Genomic DNA, 23032 nt, shown 5'->3' with positions numbered 1-23032 from the left:
CACTTCACCAATTCACCAGCTCCCCGGTCGCAGTGTCGAGTTTGAGTTGCCTTCTAGATAGAGTTCTAGACTTGTAGCAGTAGTACTAGTAGTAGCTCTTAGGTCTTCTCTCCGGAGCGTGAAATCAACTGCCGAACTCACGTTCCAAAACCGAGTGATCGATCCAGACGCGCACGGCACGGACGTCGACGCGACGCGACACGACCGCGACGACCATCCCTTTCGAGAGCGAGCGACGCCACCTCGGCACCTCGGCAGTGTAGTGCGCGACGACGGCGTCTACTGGAGCTCGCGTTTAGACTGATGGCCGTCGCTGCAGCATTAGGAATTGACTAGCCGTTGTTTCTTTCCCTTTTTCCTTCGAGAGAAAAGGCAGTTCCGGTTCCTACCGTGCTCTTACCTAGTACTGCCATCCACACGTTAATAACTGTTCTTTAGGGGACTTGAAAAAGCAGAGTCTTCTAACGAGCCGGGGGACAGCTTTTCTCCGTCGATGCAGCCACGTCAGGATCCTGCGAAAAAGGAAAGAAATTGCCAAGTAGCATCGGGTGACTTCGCTTCGCTAGCCAGAAAATTGGCACTGCCACTTGAGCTCTCGCTGCATTTGTCAACCGTGGAAACATTCCAAGGCTAGCCTCATCATGGATGTAAACACCAGGGAAGTTGCTACCATTAGGGTCAACTAACCGAGTGACCGTCCCTGATCCATGACACGGCCACACGGGTGTTAAAAATGACGAGACGCAGCTTGGCCACCGATCGAGAAAACCCAGCATGTCCCTTCCGTTCTGGGAGAAAAAAATACAGATGCAGGAAACGAAAAGAGCATGTCGCCATCTTATTTATGATATGATATGATATGATATGATATGAATACTTGGGTGACACTTTGGGCAATGAAATTCCACAAGGAAACAATCATCTTGTTTTTCTTTTTTTTCTTTCGGGGGACGACAATAAGCGACCAATCCTTATCTAGTTTATCCCTCACTGACGCGAGGAGTTGACTAATCAAACTAACCCGTCCAATTAAAAAAAATACGGTGCTGTGATTGGGTGCTTAATTAAGGCGGCATTGTGCATCATCAAGGACGACGGCTCAAAACAACGGCTGACCGGACATTCTCCCAGTGAGATGGTGGATTTAGGCATTTGATTATGGCGATCATAGTCGGAGGCTAGGAGCGAGTACGTGGTCACGAAGTGAAGGACTGCTAATTAGTCATTACTAAACTTATGCGATGTAGGTGGACAAGCCTCCCACTTGGAAACAGAGAACCTTTGGGCGATTGGGCACCAGCACACCAAATGCCATTTTCATAAGCCCCGTGTTGCAGCTAGGACTTCTTATATAGGAAGCGTACTGCAACTGGTGCTAGTAAAATCCTAACACTAATTGGAACTGAGCGCAACTTGGTTGGTGGAGTTCTTAATATAGTTAGGTCCTAACTAATTAACCAGGGTTCAGTTCGTCGAAAAAAACTAACCAGAGTTCAACACTCGGTCTCCATGTCTTGCCAATAGGACAAGATTGCATTCTACTCCCATCACCCCCCTAATTAGTACTAGTTTATTATTACTATATGGCGGTAAGGCAGTTAAGTTTTCCAGACACAAACGCCAGGCGCGCTCGTTTCCCTGTCCGTGACAAGTGGCACTCTCCTTTTGCGACCTTGTTGCGCTTGAAACACCTCAACCCAAAAGCTTTTTTGACCATCTGGTTAAATAGCCTAAAAACATGAGGCCGGCGGGCGGCGGCACCAAAATCGCCACAACTTTATGCCGAGATCGCGTCCCCTCGGCACCTCGGGCTGGCTTGACGAGCAAGCACCGTATCCCCGGTTGCGTCAGGGGAGGTGGCGTCGAGATCGTCCACCTTTTCCTGCCCAAGCGCCCAAGCCAGCAGACGTGCGTCACCGGCCATCAGAGGATTCTCTCCGTCCTCACCTCACCCCAGCTCCGAACTGGCACTGGCGTCCACGCTTTATCCTCTCCTCCTCCTCCTTCCCTTTGGGCTTTTCACTCTCTCCTGCCAAAGCAACCCAAAGAGAAAGCGCGGGCGAGCTAGGGAAAGGCGCAAAGCATAGCCAAGCCAGCAGGCCTAGCGGCGCAGCTGCCGGATGAAAGTTCCTGAATCCTCTTTGGGGACGGCGGAGTGACTAGTGAGTGGACGGGTCATCATGGGCATCAGGGCATGGTGGTAGCACATCACGGCAGCTCCGAGTGTAAAAAGCTCACTTGGACTTTGCCATCTGGAAGCCTTTCTTGGATCTTGACTGCTCTTACCACTCATCATGGCGGTTTGAAGATTAGTGATGGTATGGATTGAGAAGAACACTGTTGATGCAGCTGACCAAGCAAGTTTCAGGAAACTGCTCCTAGTCATGGTCGCAGTTACATTGTTCTAGATGAATTGAGGACATGTTGATGCAGCTGACCAAGCAAGCTTCAAGACGAAACAGAGACGATATATTAATTATTATATATCTTGAAAAGGGGGAGAAATTGAAGAAAACATATCTCGAAAAGGACAATCGACATGACCTAGTGCTTGAACAAGAGAGTGCTGGAGTGATGTGCTGCTAGTGGGATATGGGCATATGGTGGTAGGGAGATTAGTGTTGGTAAAAGGCCTTTCCATACCTAAAGGATCGAGGTGGCACGGCATGAGATTGCGGGTTGAAAAGGGCGACAAAAGGAAGTGGGCTGAGAATCAGTCCGGAACACGGTTTCCCAATTTAGGTCCCAGCCCTACGGCTACCCAAAGGAACAGATTTTGATCTAGCCGAGTGATCGCTATGGTGGGGAAAAAAGATTTTGTAGCTTCCTTGTGTCTACTGTTGATTGGTTCAGGATGAGAATCTACTGCCTTTTTCTCTTTAGCACTCAGCTATTCGTCAAAGAAGGCTTCAGGCTCACTGAACTCGCTGCTCCATGAAGCATATATCTAAACACAGCCACACAGAAACAAGACTAAACAAAGTGATAGTGGGAATCAGCAGAAAAAAGGCAAGTATTCTTCCAAACAAATGAATAACTGTAATTGCACAGACAGTTTGTCCCGAGTCCCAGCTGAGACCACAGACCGCCAGCCATGGGATGCCTCTCGCGCTGTTTGTCCTCTTCACTTTTCTTCAGTTCTACCCGGCATCTGTTGAATCTAGCACTAGTGAAGGCATCATTATTTTATCTACCACTAAGCACCCCTCACCACCCAGGATTATTCGACTACAATCTCTTCAAGCTCTTCTTCCTTGCATCCAGCTTCTTCTTATCAACTGGAACTTTGGCGGCATGTGGCACATCCTTCTTGGGTGCAGTGGATGCTCCTACAACAGGATCAGACGTAGCAGCATTCTGATCCTGTGAGTTTTTACCTAATGCTTTCGCCGCAGCAGAGGTAGATATCGCTGCTGATGCCAAAGGTGTGTTCTCACCGAGAACGGTATTGGACTGGCCCACATTTAGAGCTGTGGTTGACTCAGAAATAGCTCCACTCTTCGACTTGTTCTTAGGCTTGAGCGCATGGATACCAGTGTATAGCCTGCATGTGGAGAAAAGATATGATAATCAGGGACTGATCATAGCTTTAGAAGACACTTCAGCAACAGATGTCATCTGACATAATTGCCAACATTCCTTGCATGCTATATCCTAATAATTTTTGCCATAAAGGAAAAAAATGTTGAGGCTAGCCAAGGCTGAGAACATAAAATTGAAGGCTGACCTTGCATGCCGTGCATACTCCTCATAATTTTCAAGTAGCATCTTTCCAGCTTGTTCATTGAGGGCAGATTCAGGAAATGGTTCAATCAGAAGGCATCTCACTACCTGCCATACAGGTGAACAAGCAGCTCATAATACGTCCTCGCATGTTGTAACAATAGTTTGACCTCCGTCAGAGGTAAATCAGACCTAGCAATTGCTTACAGAAACATCATGCAATTAGCAGAAAAACAGAACTAGGGCGTTGCACTTTCAGCTTACCAGCAGAATGTGTCTTAATCCAAGACTAGGATTCCAATCCTTCTTTAGTGTGTTCACACATATCTCACCACTAGTTGCTATGTTTGGATGGAAAATTTTTGTCAAGAAGTAGCCTGTAGTAAGTAGAAAACCAAAGGCTTTAAGATAACAACTTTACTAAAAGAAATAAATTTACTAACAAAGATTCTGAAAGTTTCAAAAGGTAATAACCTTTTGGAGGAGATTGAGGGAAGTCACGAGATAATAACTTTACCTTTTGGAGGAGAATGAGGGAAGTCACGAGATAATAACAGCTTCATCCTGAATACTCCATTCTCGTATGGAGTTCCAGCTGCACCGTTTTGCAATTCACATTATCAGGTCAAAATATATAAAGTAGTGCAAGATAGAAGGAACTTAGAAACTTCAAAGCACTCTAAGTTCCATCACATGCACTGTCAGAAGGACAAGCATCAAATACTTAGCTCAAAACAAACAGTGTGCTGAAATGCCATTGACTAAAAAAAAAAAGACTACCAATACGAGCAAGGCAAGTACAACAGCGCGATCAGCATAGGTGGATGAAAAATTAATCATGAAAGCACCAAAACAATGGCAGGTGAAAACCAATGTATCTCGCCAATAGCTTACCTGGGCCCTCAATATCAGCAAAAATAGTGGTGAAGTCATCATCATTAACACTAACTTTGATCCCTTCCGGAGGTGAGTCATCAAGATTCTTCAATTCATTACCCAACTGTCTGATCACATTTGGTGGGAGGTTCTCATTGGTTGCCTTCAGTAACGTACATACAGGTATGCTATTAGAATAATGAAAGATAGCACAATTGCTTTGCAGGGATGCTCGCACTGAAAAAGTAACCCTGAAATGTTAAGCTTCAGATACTAACCATGGGAGCGAAAGTGGCAGACACCTTAAAGTCACTTCTTCAGCAACTTCACTTAGAAATCCTGAAGTACCAGAAGAACACCTTTGCCAAGAATTCAGCACTGTGCAATTGCAAAAGGTATTTATGGTATTAGATATGATTAGGTGAATATAAAGAGCATCAGAAAATCAAGTAAGAATTTTCAAAAAGATAAAAACTAAGGAAAATCAAAGATGCATCAGGTGCACAGAATGACATTCTTCTAGAAGGAATAGAATGAAGGTCTTGTGGAAGTCATGTACTGGTGGATTCAGATTTTAGAGCAGCTCTAGTGTGCTCCAAATCAAACCATGGCGAGCAGAAAGCGAGCATTTCACATACGAGCAGTTGAATAGTTATTTCAGACCCCAAGATCGAATTGCAAACTCAGTTTTCAACTACAACGAATAAAATAATTTCTGTGCATGCCCATTGCTCTTTGCTGTTGAGTAACCCACCCATGTTTGTTGCATGTATCCAGAGACAGTGCATAACAACCATCAGATATACCATGCGGTATCAGAAGCTCCTCCCCTCCTCCACTGTGGGGGTAAATTTGGTGGCCCCTCGCCTGGTGCTGTCAGCAGCAAGCGGTGATCCACTGATCCAGCATGGAGGAACGGTCTCTGCTGGTAACGCGCGAGCTCTGTGGGCTCCAGTGACAGCAGGATCCAACAATTCATGGAGACTGGAGACTGGAGAGGAAGAAGAGGAAATCCAGCCTGGTTTGTGCTCCAACGACTGGATTGGCCAATTTTGTGGATCCATGGTTGGATTTGTTTTGGGGTGTGGGGGTTCCAAATGGAACATACAGAAGCTTCATCATAGTCATGCAAAGGACAAGAAGAGATGATTCTTTTATTAATTTTGCCTCTAGGACCCACACATATTGGAACAGCCGAACCATGGCCATTCAATTCAAGTATAAGCTAGGTGTGCCCTTAGGAAAGGGTTACGACCACGCTAAGCCTGTTTCTTCCAGTGGTGGATGGGTTGGGGGGGGGGGTGTAGAAGCCTTCAGTGCCCCCCCTGGCTGTGAGCTGGGTCTCCCCTTCCTACGACATATTTGTACATCAATAACTCTTGTAGATTTATAGATACACCTAAGAAGATGCAAATATCAAGAACCATTTTATGAGTTAAGCGGTAACTAATGTTAATACCCGACAAAAAATACCACCATATGAGCGACGTCTGTAAAGGTACACCGGATAACGACAAAGTGACATAGAAGTAGAGGGGGGTAAAGAACATCAGCTTTTCAGATAGACCGCTTAACTAAGGGGCATATGGAATGTTCGATGTCCAAAGTAATTGTAACTTCCTTGATCTATAAAGGAGCCATTTTCACAGCACAGGTTAACTAACCCTTTCCTGGCTACCGGAATATCAATAGCAATCTGTTCCTAATAAAAATACCAACTTCCATAATAGGCAGTCCCCTCATACACGGAAGTATACACGTGCGCAACCACGCAAACGGCAAATCACACTTAAGAACTGCAATAGTAATTTAATTCTGCTAAAAAATTATGCCAGCAATGTCTGCCAGCGCCAAGAACTGAAATCTAGCAACATACAAAACATGAAACAACTACTAAATAAGCAGATGGCACAATTAAATTAGTTTTAAAAAAAAACAATTAAACCAGAACCATTAATTGCCCTTCTGGTGGTAAGCCACGGTACATTACATTCCATTGCTGTTCCACAAGCTATTCACGGTGGTTAACAACATAGAATGAGGAAACAGCAAGCCTCCTAAGCATATCAAACTACGTTAACTTCCTCAGTTGTGTGTGGAGGTGGCTCCAGGTTACTAAATCCAGGTTCGGGTGCCGTAACGTACGCTACAGCAACACAATGGCAGTTCCAACCCACATAAAAGAACTAGAATGCAAACCGAGTCCCCGCCCCTGTTCATGAAATGATCTACTATGGCGAGTAAAGGAAATGCGAGATCAATCAAGCCACAATTGATTGCCCCGGTACATACAGGCACGAGATTGACTGCGCATCTGGGACACCTCCCTGGAACGCAAGAAATCGGGTGCTCGTGCTTACCCCGCGACGCGCGGCAGGACCGCAGGAGTCGTAGGACGGTAGGGCGCCCTCCGCTCTGCCCCCTCGCCGGCCTGGCCTACCTCCGCTTCCCGCGGTACGTCCAGAGATCGCCGCCGCCGCCGCTCGTATCTACCCAGGCAACAATGACCGATCGGGGAGCGCAGGGTTCCCCTCTGGGGCGGGCCGGCACGGGAGGCGAAGGGAAGATGCGATTTGTTAGAAATCTAGTCAATTTTCGGTATATTTTAATTCCAAAATTAAATGTATACCGAAAATTGTCTAGATTTCTAACAATCCAAAAATCTGATTATGTTAATAGGCTTTCGGTATCTAGCTTTGTTGCATCAATCAAACCACCACCTTTTGATGGTTCAAATTACAAACGTTGGCAAGAGCGGCTTATACTGTGGTTAACACTATCGAGAGTGATCCATGTGAAAGTGAGTAAGCCTGAACAATTCTCTCCAGAGGAAGGGAGTGCGTTCGATGAGGCTGATATCCTCTTTCGAGGCTTGATCATTAGTGTTCTCGGTGATAACCTGGTGGATTCTTATATCCGGCTGCCAACTGGCAAAGCTTTGTGGGATGCTCTTGAGGCTCAATATGGAGTATCTGACGCCGGGAGTGAGTTGTATATCATGGAGCAGTTCCTTGAGTACAGGATGGTCGAAGACCGTTCTGTAGTGGAACAGGCTCATGAAATACATACTCTGGCAAAAGATCTCAAAAATTGCAGCAAAGAGTCCCCATGTGTGTTACCCAATAAGTTTGTGGCTGGAGGTATAATCTCTAAGCTGCCACCTTCTTGGAGGGACTTTGCTACTTCTCTAAAACATAAGAGACAGGAGTTCACAATAGATGGACTCATAGGGACTCTTGATGTTGAGGAGAAGGCGAGAGCAAAGGACATACGTGGGAAAGGAGTTGTTGGTGCTTCAAGTGCCAATCTTGTTCAGAAGAACAACTCCCATAAGAACAAGAAAAAGCCACCGCAGAACCAACCAAAGACTAAGAAGACAACCACTTTTAAGAAGAAGAAGAAGACGAGAGCTTGCTATGTGTGTGCTAGTACGGATCACTTTGCTGCAAAGTGTCCGAACCGCAAAGGCAACGACTCCGCCAACATGGTTATTAGCGAGCCTGGAGGAACTTCGGGGTACGGTAATTTATTACCTACTGTTCTTTCAGTCTTTGGTTCACCCGAGTGGTGGGTTGACACTGGTGCTAATATTCATGTTTGTGCTGATGATTCTTTGTTCTCTTCTTACCAGACCGGCGGGACTTCCTCCTTGCTGATGGGGAACGGATCACATGCGCGTGTTCTTGGTGTTGGTACGGTAAATCTGAAGTTTACTTCGGGGAAGACCGTGCAGCTGAAGAACGTGCAGCATGTCCCCACCATCAAGAAGAATTTAGTCAGCGGCTCTCTACTGTGTAGAGATGGTTTCAAATTAGTCTTTGAGTCCAATAAATGTATCTTGTCTAAGTTTGGTACTTTTGTTGGAAAAGGTTATGAAAGCGGAGGTTTGTTCCGTCTTTTTTTGTCAGATGTTTGTAATAAAATTGCATACAATGTTATTAACGTTGATGAAACAAATGTTTGGCATTCGAGGCTTTGTCACGTTAATTTTGGTTGTATGATGCGCTTAGCTAATTTGAGCTTAATTCCAAAGTTCATTTTTGTCAAAAATTCTAAGTGTCATGTATGTGTTGAATCAAAACAAACTCGTAAGCCTCATAAGACCGCGGAGGCAAGGAGCTTGGCACCCTTAGAATTAATTCATTCCGATTTGTGCGAAATGAATGGAGTGTTGACAAAAGGTGGTAAAAAATATTTCATGACTTTGATTGATGATAGTACTAGATTTTGTTACATCTATTTGTTGAAGTCAAAAGATGAAGCTTTACACTACTTTAAAATCTATAAAGCTGAAGTAGAAAACCAACTTGAGAGAAAGATCAAAAGAGTTAGGTCAGATCGTGGTGGCGAGTATTTCTCAAATTTATTTACTTTATTCTGCGAGGAACATGGTATTATTCATGAGAGGACGCCTCCCTATTCACCTCAGTCAAATGGGGTTGCCGAAAGAAAGAACCGCACTCTAATGGATTTGGTTAACGCCATGTTAGATACAGCGGGACTTTCCAAGGAATGGTGGGGTGAGGCTATATTAACTGTATGTCATGTCCTAAACCGTGTTCCTACAAAGAATAAAGAGATAACTCCTTTCGAGGAATGGGAGAAGAAAAGGCCAACACTGTCATACTTACGTACATGGGGTTGTTTGGCAAAAGTGAGTGTGCCAATAACCAAGAAACGTAAGTTTGGACCTAAAACTGTGGATTGTATCTTTCTAGGTTATGCTATTCACAGCGTTGGATATAGATTTTTAATAGTGAAATCTGGAGTACCTGACATGCATGTTGGTACTATAATGGAGTCCAGAGATGCTACATTTTTTGAAAACATTTTTCCCATGAGAGATGAAACAAGTTCATCTAGGCAAGAGTTCATCAAGGATGATGGCTCTGCTGAGCCGATAGAACACAATGAACATACACTTGTAGAAAATCCTGAGGAGGATAACAATGATGCTCCGAGAAAGAGCAAGAGACAAAGGACTGTAAAGTCTTTTGGTGATGATTTCATTGTATACCTCATAGATGATACACCCAGAACCATTGAAGAGGCATATTCATCTCCTGATGCTGACTATTGGAAGGAAGCAGTAAGGAGTGAGATGGATTCTATTATGTCTAATGGAACCTGGGAGGTCGTTGAATGTCTTTATGGATGTAAACCGGTTGGATGCAAGTGGGTGTTCAAGAAAAAGCTTAGGCCAGATGGTACTATTGAAAAGTACAAGGCTATGCTTGTGGCCAAGGGTTATACACAAAAAGAAGGAGAAGATTTCTTTGACACTTATTCACCAGTTGCCCGATTGACCACAATTCGAGTGTTACTTTCCTTGGCAGCCTCTTATGGTCTTCTCGTTCATCAGATGGACGTTAAGACGGCTTTCCTCAATGGAGAGTTAGAAGAGGAGATCTATATGGATCAGCCGGATGAGTTTGTATCAAAGGGTCAAGAAGGAATGGTTTGTAAGTTGTTAAAATCTTTATATGGTCTCAAGCAAGCGCCTAAGCAGTGGCATGAAAAGTTTGATAGAACTTTGACCTCTGCCGGCTTTGTTGTGAACGAAGCTGACAGATGTGTGTACTATCGCTATGGTGGGGCTGAAGGAGTGATTTTGTGCTTGTATGTGGATGACATACTGATCTTTGGCACTAGCCTTAATATGATTAAGGAAGTCAAAGAGTTTTTATCTCAAAATTTTGAGATGAAAGATCTGGGAGAAGCTGATGTTATCCTTAATATAAAGCTGGTAAAAGAGATCAATGGTGGGGTGATTCTTACACAGTCTCACTATGTGGAGAAGGTGTTAAGTCGCTTTGGTTATAGTGACTATAAACCTGTCTCAACACCATATGATGCCAGTTTAATTCTTAGAAAGAACAAAAGGATAATGCGAGATCAGCTGAGATATTCTCAGATCATTGGTTCATTAATGTATTTAGCGAGCGCTACAAGACCTGACATCTCGTTTGCTGTAAGCAAACTGAGCCGGTTTGTTTCAAACCCGGGAGATGATCATTGGAAGGGTCTTGAAAGAGTAATGCGCTATCTGAAGGGGACAATGAACTATGGAATTCACTACACCGGGTACCCAAGGGTACTAGAAGGGTATAGTGATTCAAATTGGATTTCTAATGCTGATGAGATAAAGGCCACAAGTGGATATGTGTTTACACTTGGTGGTGGAGCTGTTTCCTGGAAGTCTTGCAAGCAGACCATCTTAACGAGGTCAACTATAGAAGCAGAACTCACAGCATTAGATACCGCCACTGTTGAGGCTGAGTGGCTTCGTAAGCTCCTTATGGACTTGCCGATAGTTGAAAAACCGTTACCGGCAATCCTAATGAACTGTGACAATCAAACAGTAATTGTCAAGGTGAATAGTTCAAAGGATAACATGAAGTCATCTAGACATGTGAAAAGGCGGTTGAAATCTGTCAGAAAATTGAGAAACTCCGAAGTTATAGCCCTGGACTATGTTCAGACGGCTAAAAATCTGGCAGATCAGTTTACAAAGGGTCTTTCACGAAATGTGATAGACAATGCATCTATGGAATTGGGCTTGAGACCCACGTGAGTCATTCTATAGTGGAAACCTGTCCTATGTGATCGGAGATCCCGTGAATTAGGATGGTGAAACAAACTAAAGTCTGACTGTGAGAAGAGAACCTTTGTGAAAAGGGCTCATTCCGTGTATAAGGTGCATTTCTCTTCTAATCTGTATGGCAGGTTGGTCTATACCTTAATGTGTGCCAGGTGGTTTCTTTTAAACAAATGAGTTGTTTTCTTGAAACAAAGATGTTGTCCTACAGAACATCTGAAAGGAACACACCTATATGAGTTTGACCACTGGTCATGGTCTATGAGAATTGGGTATTCTCTAGAAACTCATGAAGGGCCTGGAGTATGACTTATAAGCTCCAAACCGCGGGGATGCTTTTGCAGCCTAGTACCAGTGTAGGACTCTGGTCAAACTTGTTTGCACAAAACTGGCAATTCAAGGCATAGTCCATTGCACAGTTGTGAATAAGTGTAGCCTTTGTCATAGATGGAAGTTCAACTTAACAGTCTCTGTCGAATACTGGTATATCAATGAGAGAATGAGGGTATTTCTAGTGTGGCTTAAATTTCTTGGTGGGGATTGTTGGAGTAATGGGCTTGGCCCATTTATTCTAAAGCATTAAAAGAATTTAAAGCCCACTATTAATGCTAGGGAATCAATGTTTAATTCCGTACCGGGAATTGAGGAGGATCTCAACCGACTTAAAAGGTGGACTTCTTGTACACCACTTGTGAAGCCGGTAAGAGGAGGACGGTGAACCACACGCGCGCGCGCTCGCTCGCCTCGCCGGGCCGGGCCATGGCCGTGGCCGTGGCCGTGGCCGTGGCCGAGGCCGAGGCCGAGGCCGAGGCGAGGCGAGGCGCGGCGCGGCGCGGCCGGCCGGACGGACGGGCGGTGCGGTGCGGTGCGGCGTGGCGCGGTGCGGTGCGGTGCGATGTGATGTGATGGCTATTTTGCCGTTGACAGCAATTAATCGTGCGATTAAACATGCAATTAAATTTGTAATTAATGGCCATAACCGCATCACCTAAATGACTCTGATGGTGTCCAGGTTCAACGATCCTGAGCACCTGAGTCACTATATAAGGAGTGCCATTCCCCTCATCCATCCTGCACCAGAGCACTGAGGCAACTCGGCTCCTCTATTCTCCCTCTCCAGTTGCAACAACTGAGTTCCCCAACGCTAATTTCTGCGCGCACAGAATTAGCGTGAGCAGGCCTCCGAAACCTTGCTCGCCTTGAGATCCTGCACGGGATAGGCGGGCAATCAGGTTTTTGGGTAACGCTTTAGCGTGACTGCTCAAAAATACTAAGGCTTTGCCCGATTGTACGACTACTTCCTGGTGGACGAGCCGAACGACTACGTCGACTACATTCTGGTGGCCGAACGACTACGTCGACTACATCTTGGTGACCGTTCGTGGGACTGCACTGCGAACTTCTTCCTGCACCGATTTAGTTCGACTACTTCGACTGAGGCCAACCGAGTAGATGTCTACTCCAGTTGGTAACAGCGCAGCCAATGCCCCCGGCATCGGCCCCGCTTTAGGGTACTCCCTGAAACTTTGGTTATTTATATTGTTTATGCTTATATGTGTGATAAGTATAAACATGTTCACATGTTTTATTTTACTCCTTAAAGTCATAGAAATATTGCTAGTTTATACATTTAATTTTGGAATTAAAATATACCGAAAATTGCCTAGATTTCTAACACGATTCAGACGGACCGCGGTTCGGGAGTCTCTAGCGGCGGGAAGGGGACGCCGCCGTGGCGGTTGGGGTAGTGCAGGCCTGCTCTTGGGGAGGAGGATGATGATGTTAGAAACTATATGGAGGCCCAGATATAACGGAGTACAATGGATTAAGATAACGGGTCTAATTCAACCCGAACGACTAACTTGATAGGTGAGGATTGCTTGGTCTTATATATTGCACTCCCCTATATTAATTTCCAATATGGGACTAAACCCAACACAATCTCCTCCGGTCACACATTGGGCCTAAATCTTCTATTAGAAGGCATCATCACGGCCTAAAGTCTCCAAATGTGGATCCGAACGAGCTCTCCCGTCACAAGAGTAATTTCATCTCCAATGTCGTAAAGACGTGACTATTGTGTGAATGAGATTGTTGGCCCATGGGCTATGATACCACTAGTTAGAAACTATATGGAGGTTCAGACATAACGGAGTACAACAGATTAAGATAATGGACCTAACTCAATCCAAAAGACTAGCCTGATAGGTGAGAATTGTTTGGTCTTATATGTTGTACTCCCCTATATTAATTTTTAATGTGTGACTAAACCCAACAGAAGAAACCCTAGGCGCGGGGAGAAGCGAAGAGCACACCGCGCGGAAGGAGAGGAGGGAAGAGGAGAGCGGACGAGAGCGTCGAGTTGCCGAAACGGGAATTCGCTGCCTGCCTGCTGAAGCTGCTGCCTGCCAATCTGGAGCACGGTGTAACAACCACCACGCGGACAGTCCGCGAGGTGACGGCGGACAGTCCGCGAGGCGTCGCCCAGATATTTATCTGGATGGGCTTGGGACCCACTCGTCAATCCTCTCTTCTTCCTCTTCTCTTGCAGAGCCGAGCGGAGCTCGAGCTCCCGCGCCATCGTCGCCCCTTGCTTCGATCTCCCTCCTCCGTCCACCAAACCTTGATTCCTCGCATTGGGAACATTCCTCGGCACCTCCTCCACCTTCCTAAACCCCTAAACCGGCTTATCCCCGGCCGGAATCTTTCCACCACCGCCGGACACCATTGGGGGTGCTTGAAGCTTGCTCCACCGCCGATCCGCCTCTCCGGTCGTCCTCCACTCGAACCGACCGCGGGAATGGATTCGTGGTGAGTCCCTTATGCTTCACAGCCTTTTTCCCCTTCCATGACGTGTCGCCGGCGCCGGAGCACGGCCTCCGCCGTCGCCGCCGCCCTTGCTGCCGCCTAGGGCGAAGGTCAGAAATTAGTTATCGCGGACGGTCCGCCTGGGAGGCGCGGACGGTCCGCCGGTCAGGTTAGTTTTTGTCCAGAGACGATGTGGTGCCTCTGATTGTTTTTGCAAGGTTGACTGCGGACAGTCCGCTATAGGGGAGCGGACGGTCCGCCGTTGAGGCTTGAATTTGTTCCAGAGACGATGTCGTCTCTGGGGGTTCGCAGGGTTGAACTGCGGACGGTCCGCCACTTGGGCGCGGACAGTCCGCAGTAGAGTCTAGGAAATTGTCCAGAGACGTTTTCGTCTCTGGTGGGTTGAGTACTTGAACTGCGGACGGTCCGCCAGGGGTGGCCGGACAGTCCGCAGGTAAAATGGGAAAAAGTTCCAGAGACGTTGTTGCCTCTGCTGGGTTGGTAGGATAGTGCGGCGGACAGTCCGCCACTCGGGCGCGGACAGTCCGCAGGGTAATTCAGTTAAAGTAAACTAGTTACATTCTTGGGCTGCACTCATTTAATTCATATGCATACGTGTAGCATCCGCATCTGAGGGAGCCGTCTTTGAGGCGATCGCGGCACCACAAGAGCAAACGACGCAAGCCCAAGAGGAGAGGTGTGAGCACCCGGCCCAAGGCCCTTCTGGCCCCAGTGTTGAGCAGCAGGCGCAAGGCAAGCCCCGGTGCACATCCTAGTATTTTAAATTAAGACACCTATGTATGTTTTTATTACTTGTGCATTAAGTTCAGGAATTGTTTGGAACCCTAGTTGCATGATTCATAGAATTCCCGGAGTTATACTAGCATGTATAGGACGATAGTTGTGCTAAGCTTAATGTTACCGGTAGAAGACGAGTGGTCTCCTGCACTCGCGAGATGTAGGATGTTAGGAGTCGAGTAATTTCCGGTTACTCGCGAGATACGTTATTATCTTTATATAATTCAGTAGGTGAGATTGGTTTCGAAATGAACATGGAAATGTGAGACCGGGCGGGGACGATGGATAGGTATGGCAGCAGGACAGGGTTCCTGGGTGTCTTAGCCCCGTCTGTGTCGATTAAGGACCGGTGGATGTGGCAGTGCTGATCGGGGATTGAACTGTACTAACCGCATGCCGGGAGTAGGAGGTAGTCGAAACCGGTAAGCCGAGTACTGCCTTGCTTCGAAAGTACAGGAACCCGCACCCAACTCCTGGGGCGAGTCGAGTAGTCGCGGAGAATTGGGATGCATGTGTTTACTTTTGGTGGTCTCACGTTGAGCTCGGCTGACCATATGTCGTTGGGCTGGTTCCTGTAGTTCGAGGCGGGGAGGGGAATGGTTGGTATGTATAGTCCGACGGGGCAAATACGTGCCGTGTTGGTTAGGTCCACCTTGCAAGGTTAAATCGGATCGATTCGCCGTGTCTCGCGGTTATGAGGGCCTTGGTCTCTTTGTCACACCGTAGCAAAAATGTAGAATATGAGTTAGGTATGTTTATATAAAATATTGAGCTCACCAAATTATTATTGCTTGCATCACCATGATTGCTATAGTAGGTCTTTGCGAATATGAGATGAGAGTTAATTTTTTATAGAATCTGAAGCTAAAATAATGAAAGTAAGGAATTACTTTAGTTGCTTTTTCTGCAAAATAACCACCAGCCAAAAGCCTTGCATGTCTAGCTATGTGGGCTAAGTTATACCCACTGGTCGGGTAAGCCTTGCTGAGTATTAGAATACTCAGGGTTTGTTGCCAACATTATTTCAGGGCACGCGGACGTAGACTTCTGTCCCTGCTGCGCCAAGTTCATCCGCCGGGATGCAGAGGGATGGGTGGTCGTGGAGCCGGACGTCTAGTTAGGGATCTCTCTAGGGCTCACTTTTGGTAGCTGTAGGCCCCGTTCCTCTAGACGAACTCACTTTTGGTAGCTGTAGGCCCCGTTCCTCTAGACGAACCAGGATTTCAGTATTGTAAAGTTTGTGAATTATGTATTTATTCAAACTCGGTTTGTAAAACTTAAGGTCAAGTTCTATGTATATTTGTTGCATATTCAAATATGTGTCGTGCTTGTACCATCTGCGCCCACCTTCGCGTGGGACTATCGGTGATGTTTCGATCGGGACGTGGGTTGCGAAAGGATCGCCAAATTAAGCCGTTAAGCTAATGAGCCCGATGTGTTCAAGTGACGGCCATTACGCTTAATTAGAGTTTTAATTTGGCGGTTCCGTCACACACGGCCTGCTGGGTGGGGCCGGGAGGGCTGATGGGTCCCACCTGCCGACGCGTTCGGTACGTGCTGACCGCTGGCCCCCGTGCCGTGGCCCGTGGGTAGCCGTTGGTCCTCCTGCCCTGTGCCCACGGATTCGAAAACCAGGCGAGGAATATGATCGCCGCCGGCGACTCGCTCTACAGCCAGACGAACTGTTTTGAGTCTTTGGCTTCCAGTTATTTGGGGTCTACGAGCGCGTATGAAGATTGACTTGTTAACTTTTCTCTGAGGAAAAAACGATGATTTCGTTGGGTTGCCGTGCCAATGGCGAGGGTAACCGGCTGGAGAGTCCTTTTAGCTTACAACCAACAACTAGCCTACTAAGCTACTCCACGTATCAGATCTTAGGCCTCCAACGGGCTAGCTTAGAGCTGGCTTTCACTGCCGTGGCAGGGAGAGAAATCACATGATTCCCTTCGCTAGCGACGGATCCGTCGCCTGACTCTAGGTACGGTTACCCACAGTGGCGGAGCCATGGGGGTGCTGGGGTGCTCCAGCCCCCTACTCCCATGGAACTTATGGAGCCTCTCCAAAGCCCCCCAATATTTTTCAAGCATGAGTGAAGAAGAGGAAAAAGAAAAAAAAGAGGAGGGAGGAAGAAGAAAGAAAAATGAGCCCCCTTCAATTTGAATCCCAGCTCCGCCACTGGTTACCCAGATGCTGAGTGATACTGTTCCAAAAACCAGAACCAGAAGAGCTCCCTTACCTTTATTTTATTTTATTGATTCTCAGCTCCACAAAGGCCATCGTTATTGCCTTTGGACAAAGCCTTAACCATGCTACCAGCCTACCACGGCAGTCCGCGGCAAAGATTATCCAATAGAGTATTTGGTGAAGGCAGCACCTTAACCTTTTCCGGCCAGTTAGTATGTGTTTGATTGTTGGGTTGAAGTGGGTTGGGATGGGTGCGACCCGCGTTTGGTTGCAAAAAAAGGTGAGTTGGGTCCAACCTAAAGCGAGTATATTCCTTATATCCGAGTTGGGATGGTCTGTCCAAATCGAGCGGACCACCCCAACCCACTTGCATGTCGTCTCAGCTCCGTTCAAGCTGGGGGCAAGTGGAGCTCAGTCATGGCTCCGCGGCGGAGCGGCCGGAGGCGCGGACGCTGCGGGCGGAGGCAGGCTGCCGGCGCGGGTGCGGGAGGAGGCGTGGCCGCAATGGGGAGCGGGCGGAGGCGTGGACGCGGCGGCCGGGAGCGGGCCGTCGGCGCAGGTGTGTGAGGAGGCGCGGCCACAGCGAGGAGCGGGCGTAGGCGCGAATGCGGCGGCCGGGAGCGGGAGGAGCAGCACCGACGGAGCTCCGCGCGGAGAAGGGACGAGCGGCACAGGCCAAGATCCAAACCGAGGGCGGGCGAAGGAGGGAGGAGCGGCACCGGCTGAGCACAGACTTGCGAGAGGGGGCCACGGCGCTGTGCTGGCGAGCAGCAGGCCGATGTGGAGCCAGGAGGGGGGGAGGAAGAAGGTGAGCAGAGTGAATGACATGTGGATCCCGCAGTAGGACTTACTATCGGTGTTAAAAAAGCTACCTCAACCCACGTCCATATTCTTACAACCAAACATAAAACAAGAGACAACATCAACACAACCTCAACCCTCTAACCAAAAATCAAACGGGACAGGTTCAACCCATCCGGCCATCCCAAACCAAACACACCCTTACTACTGAAGCAAGAATCAGACATTCAGACGCACAAGTCGCTCTGACTACAATCACAGGTGGATCCGTAGGAGGGGCAACGGGTAGGTGGGTAGGACATTTACGTCCTGCCGCTCTGCCAGTTGCTCATGGTACGGCCAATTGTAGGGCATGCTGGTCGATTTGCATCAATTGCATCAGACAAATGAGAAACAACAAAAGAAAATAGGCAGGGGGTCTTCCAAATGATTGACATTGCACATAATACAGTTGTCCCGAAGGACCCAGTTCACATTATTCCCTTCTGGCCCCGCCCCGTTCCCCACTTTGTCCCGAAAGCCAGATCAGATGCCTCTCCACTTATTTTTGCCCCCCGTTTCACTAAGCATCTGCTGAACTCGGCGCATGCGAACAAATTTGAATCCTTTTCCCGGGATGTTTTCGCCTATAATCTCTTCAAGCTCTTCTTCCGCGCATCCATCTTCTTCTTATCAAGAGGAGCTTTGGAGGCCATCGGGCCATCCTTCTTTCGTGCTGCTGCAGCTACTACGGCAGGATCAGAAACAGTTGGGTTCTGATCCTGCAAGTTTGTGCCAAATGCTCTGGATGAAGTGGATACTGCTGGTGGCATCGATGGTGTTTTCTCACTGGAAGCAGTACTTGACTTGTCCACATTCAAAGCTGTGGTCGACTCAGAAATAGCTCCAGTCTTGGACTTATTCTTAGGTTTAAGTGCATGGATGCCAGTGTATAACCTGCATTATGGGCACATTGAAAATCATAGACATAAGTGGTGCGATCAGATCGATTTTCTCAGATGGTTGCTGTAGTAGTGTTGGGTGAGCATTGCTGGCATAAAGAATCCAATGATCCTAAAACTGCAGTTTTTCCTAACAAGAGAACATCTATGAGCTCTACTCCAAGTTGATAACATATAAGCATAGGGCTGACCTTGCATGCCTTGCATATTCCTCATAATTTTCAAGTAACATTTTCCCAGCTTGTTCATTCAGCGCAGATTCAGGAAATGGTTCAATCAGAAGGCACCTCACTACCTGTTGAGCACACCAAGCAACTCAATAAGTTTCCACTATGTTGTGACAGTAATTGGAAATTATTCCAGCTGTTCTCGAAGCTTAAATTGTTTCAAAAGAGATTTTGTAATACAACTAACAAAATATTGGGCTAATGGTTGATGTGCGCTGAACTCCAAGCTTACCAGAAGAACATGTCTTAATCCAAGGCCAGGATTCCAATCCTTCTTCAGTGTGTTTACACAAATCTCACCACTAGTAGCTATATTTGGATGAAAATTTTTTGTCAAGAAGAATCCTGCAAATCAAAGGAAAATGTCAGAAGGCTTCACTTCAAGAACTAGATTAATTACTAAGAACTTTGGAAATCTCAGAAAACAACTACCTTTTGGGGGAGATTGAGGGAAGTCGCGAGACAATATTAGCTTCATCCTGAACACTCCATTCTCATATGGAGTTCCAGCTGCAACATGTCCAGATTAAAAATTTCAGATGTAATATTGGAAAGTAGCGAAACAGAAAAAAGGAAACTATCGCCGCTTCAGATTCATAATATGCAGTTATACACTCCCAGAAGAGGAAATGCACCATTAATACTTAGCCCTAAACATTTTTTGAAAAGGTAGCCCTAAACATAGAAATAAATAAATATGGGATGGTGTAACCGCGTAAGACACAATTTTACTCAAAGCAGGTAGAAAGCATGATCAGTATAGCAGCATATGCATGTAAATTTATAGAGCAAAGACCAAAAATACTGGCCGGAGTAAAGCGATCTTGAAAGAATGTTACCAGGGCCTTCAATGTCAGCAAAAATAGTGGTGAAGTCATCATCATTGACAATCACGTTAATCCCTTCTGGAGGTGACTCATCAAGATTCTTCAATTCTTTAGCCAATTGCCTGATGACATTTGGTGGGAGGTTCTCGTTGGTTGCCTTCAGTGTCATACACATGCCATTAGAATCATGGGATACAGCACAGTTGAATTGCAGTGATGTCTCTCCCACACCACAGAAAATACTAAACAATTGAAAATTTTCAATGCTCACCATGGAAGCAACAACAGAAGATAGCTTCAAACCCACCTTTATTCTTCACTTAGAAATTTCGCTGTTCCACTCTTGGCACTCTTGGTGCCACAAATGACCTAGGGAAAGCAATACATTGTGATTTAGCAATTCGGGTAGGACACTTAAATGAGGTAAGTACAATACCTGTGTTGATATTTCATTAATCTACATGGTGATGTTAAGTTAACATCTAAACACCCGAACACAGAAAAGGAAAATCCCACAAGATAAACACCCGAACACTGAAAAGGAAAATCCCACAAGATAACAACCTTTATCCCCACCCTGTGCCCCCTCATACAGCAGGTGTGTGCACACATCAATGCCAAGTACACGCACACAAGTGCTACATTAGTAATTCAATGCTCTAAAATGAAAACAAGGTGTATCCAGTAACGCCCCCAAGCAAGGAGCTATTACTGCCACGTATCAATATCTTCCATAACTTAGCTACAAGGGATACAGCACATGCCACTTTACCCATATTAATATTTCCTTAACCTACACAGGCCACGTTAAATTAATATTTAAACGACCAAACACTGGAAAAGGAAATTCCGCAAGATAACAACCTTTATTCCCTCCCTGTGCCCCTTTGTACAGCAAGCGAGTGCGCACATCAATGCCAAGCACACACACAAGTTCTGCATTACTAATTCAATGCTATAGGAAATAAAAAAGGTGTAGCCAGTAACTCCCGCAGGCAGCAACTATTGCCGTGTATCAAAATCTTCCATAAATTACTACGACTGAGCATTTCAGCAAGAACATGTAACTGACAATTTGGCTCTAAATACAGTACATTCCTAGTCCCATGCAACAACGATCACGTTAATCTAGCATGGTACACCTTCCACGAGCTAAGTTTATTAATAATAACATGACCATAACAGGATGAACCATCACTGCTGGTACTGAAAGTACCAATTGCACCCTCCCTCCTTACACCCCACAAGCGCGAGTGGGCACGTGAACCAGCCTGCGCCACACAAACCCCTGCCGATCCACCTAGGCCTGGGCAGCGTGCTAGAACAAGGCACACCCCATGGTCACCACATCCTGGGGCTCACCCGCTGTGAATTCAGAAATGTCTGCCCAGAAATTAGGTTTGGGGAAACGCGAGGCGAAGACCAGTCGACCGACCGCTCGCTTACAGTTGAAACGATCGGCGCGGGTGGATCTGAGGCCGGCCGACATCCCCTCTGCCCCAGAACAAGAAATCGACTACCCGCTCGCTCGCTCCGCGGCTCTGCTCGCCCTACCCGCAACACCAGTCTACGCCAGCCGGTGGTCCGGGGACGAGACCCCGCGCGGCAGGCAGGTGCACACTACAACGAGGGCATTGATCGATCGGGAAACTGGAAGCGCAGGCGCTTACCTCGGGTCAGGGCGGGGCGGCCGGGGAGCGGCCGAGCAGGCAACCCAGACGGGCGGCGGTAGGGGAAGTCTCCGGGCGACGAGAGGAGGGGTGGCGGCCGCCGCAGCCGCCGGTGGGGCGGAGGATGCTCGAACGGACGGCGGGGTGGAGGAAGCGAAACCCTAGGCGGGGAGGAGGAGGATTTCAATTCGGGGGAGAGTAGAGGGCTGGGCGGAATCGGAAGGGGGAAGGGAAGTGGTTGAGAGCCTTGATGAGAACCCACTGCTGTCTGAAACGGGAGCGGTGGATGATAGGGACGAGAGATCCGACCGTTGAGTCCGGGCGGGGCCCCGGGCCCGGAGCGGCGGGGATGGCGCGGGCCCACGTGGGCGCGGCGCGGCCCGTTTGGTTTGGTGCTTCCGTCCGCGCCGGCTTTGGTAGCCGTTGGGGATCGAATCGGGGCCGCGAGGTGAGAACGCCTGACCCACCTGAATTATTGGCATCGGCGACGAGCGCCGCCGTCTCGCCGATCGCCGGCCTGCACGAGGCGGCGACACGCCATAGCCGAATCGGTTCGTGGATTCGGAACTGATGGCGATGAGTGGTAGTGGACGACTTTCATGTGACGGAACTTTTGCCTTCTCTAGATTGTTGGATCGACCTGCTGGAGGGCGATCAATGGAACGGTGCAGGTTTCAAAGGGCAATATACGAAAAAGCAGCACCACAACGGTTTGCGGCCTCAAGCCTTATCGCGGCCACCCATCCATGCTTTAGTATTCGCGCTGGTCAACACCATGCTCATTCCAACCTTCTATTCCTGATGTATTGTATCCATTCCACTCTCCTTTTGCCTTTCTCTTTCTTTCATCTCCATTCCCAGACTTGCCTTGCTTCATTCTCTCTCTCTCTCTCTCTCTCTCTCTCTCTCTCTCTCTCTCTCTCTCTCTCTCTTCTCCGCCATTGCATCTCCTCGCTCCCCTCCGTCTCCATCTCCATCTCCATCTCCCTCTCCCTGCGAAGTTGTTCTTCCTGACCCCTTGATCTGCGTCCTCTTGATCTATACTCTCGCAGCCAGGGGCGGGCCCAGTATTGATTCAAGGGTATTCAGTTGAATACCCATTATTTTGGACACAAAATTTTGTATGTGTAGTATATTGTATGTATATGTATTGAAAAAAAGAAAAAAAAAGGGAGAACATATAGGTAGATTTCAAGTTTTGGCCCATCCTTCTACTCCCTTCTGACCCTCCCACCTTCCCCCGTCCGGCCCAAGTGGCCCATCAGCGGCCTCCAGCCCAATGGCCCGCCCGGCTCCCCTGTCCTCTCCCCGAGACCCCTACTCGCCCGGTGTCTCAACCCTAAGTGCCGCCACGGTGGGCGCGACGACCGGCGACCAGGCGTCAGCGAGCCGCGGCAAGACAGGAGCGACGGCGGGCGCCTGCGCGACGACTGGCGCCCATGGCCAGGCGACGCGGCGGTGGCCGTCCGGCGTGACACCCGGCGCCCAGGCCCGGGCGGCACCACATCGCCTCCCCTCGCTTCACATAGCATCATGCCGCCTCCGGCGTGAAGATTGCCATCACCCCACCACTCCACCA

General features: G+C 47.7%; 2 protein-coding genes across 4 annotated transcripts; both read right to left on the bottom strand.

Moving 5' to 3' along the window:
- Positions 1-2989: 2989 nt before the first annotated feature.
- Positions 2990-21590, bottom strand: LOC120671501 (ubiquitin-conjugating enzyme E2 22-like). Of its 2 annotated transcripts, none has more exons than XM_039951856.1 (7): positions 6960-7167; positions 4878-4977; positions 4618-4762; positions 4241-4318; positions 3988-4100; positions 3728-3831; positions 2990-3544 (listed from the first exon to the last, which is right to left on the bottom strand). In XM_039951856.1, exons 2-7 carry the CDS (start codon positions 4878-4880, stop codon positions 3229-3231), a joined length of 759 nt encoding a protein of 252 aa, XP_039807790.1. In that variant the 5' UTR covers positions 4881-4977; positions 6960-7167; the 3' UTR covers positions 2990-3228. The 2 variants fall into 2 exon arrangements, with proteins under 2 accessions (XP_039807790.1, XP_039807791.1); XM_039951857.1 differs by lacking the exon at positions 6960-7167 and adding an exon at positions 21454-21590 and having other exon boundaries at positions 2996-3544.
- Positions 17994-21711, bottom strand: LOC120671500 (ubiquitin-conjugating enzyme E2 22-like). 2 transcript variants are annotated; one of them, XM_039951854.1, is made up of 7 exons: positions 21454-21711; positions 20055-20152; positions 19796-19940; positions 19389-19466; positions 19189-19301; positions 18921-19024; positions 18015-18724 (listed from the first exon to the last, which is right to left on the bottom strand). In XM_039951854.1, the coding sequence occupies exons 2-7, from the start codon at positions 20055-20057 to the stop codon at positions 18415-18417; spliced, it is 753 nt and encodes a 250-aa protein (XP_039807788.1). In that variant the 5' UTR covers positions 20058-20152; positions 21454-21711; the 3' UTR covers positions 18015-18414. The 2 variants fall into 2 exon arrangements, with proteins under 2 accessions (XP_039807787.1, XP_039807788.1); XM_039951853.1 differs by lacking the exons at positions 20055-20152; positions 21454-21711 and having other exon boundaries at positions 17994-18724; positions 19796-19973.
- Positions 21712-23032: the final 1321 nt, after the last annotated feature.

Source organism: Panicum virgatum, chromosome 4N (assembly GCF_016808335.1).
Source record: "Panicum virgatum strain AP13 chromosome 4N, P.virgatum_v5, whole genome shotgun sequence".
Taxonomy (NCBI): Eukaryota; Viridiplantae; Streptophyta; class Magnoliopsida; order Poales; family Poaceae; genus Panicum; species Panicum virgatum.
This window is presented reverse-complemented; position numbering and strand designations above follow the sequence as displayed.

Bases quoted from the DNA above. Each gene is read 5' to 3' on its own strand.
- LOC120671500 (XM_039951853.1), bottom strand. From the start codon at position 19,958: ATGTGTATGACACTGAAGGCAACCAACGAGAACCTCCCACCAAATGTC. The intron at 19,467-19,795 runs GTAACATTCTTT...GACATGTTGCAG, and splicing joins TGCTGACATTGAAGGCCCTG to CTGGAACTCCATATGAGAAT. The intron at 19,302-19,388 runs GTAGTTGTTTTC...TTTGATTTGCAG, and splicing joins CCCTCAATCTCCCCCAAAAG to GATTCTTCTTGACAAAAAAT.
- LOC120671501 (XM_039951857.1), bottom strand. The intron at 4,101-4,240 runs GTAAAGTTATTA...TACTTACTACAG, and splicing joins CCCTCATTCTCCTCCAAAAG to GCTACTTCTTGACAAAAATT. The intron at 3,545-3,727 runs GTCAGCCTTCAA...CTCCACATGCAG, and splicing joins GAGTATGCACGGCATGCAAG to GCTATACACTGGTATCCATG.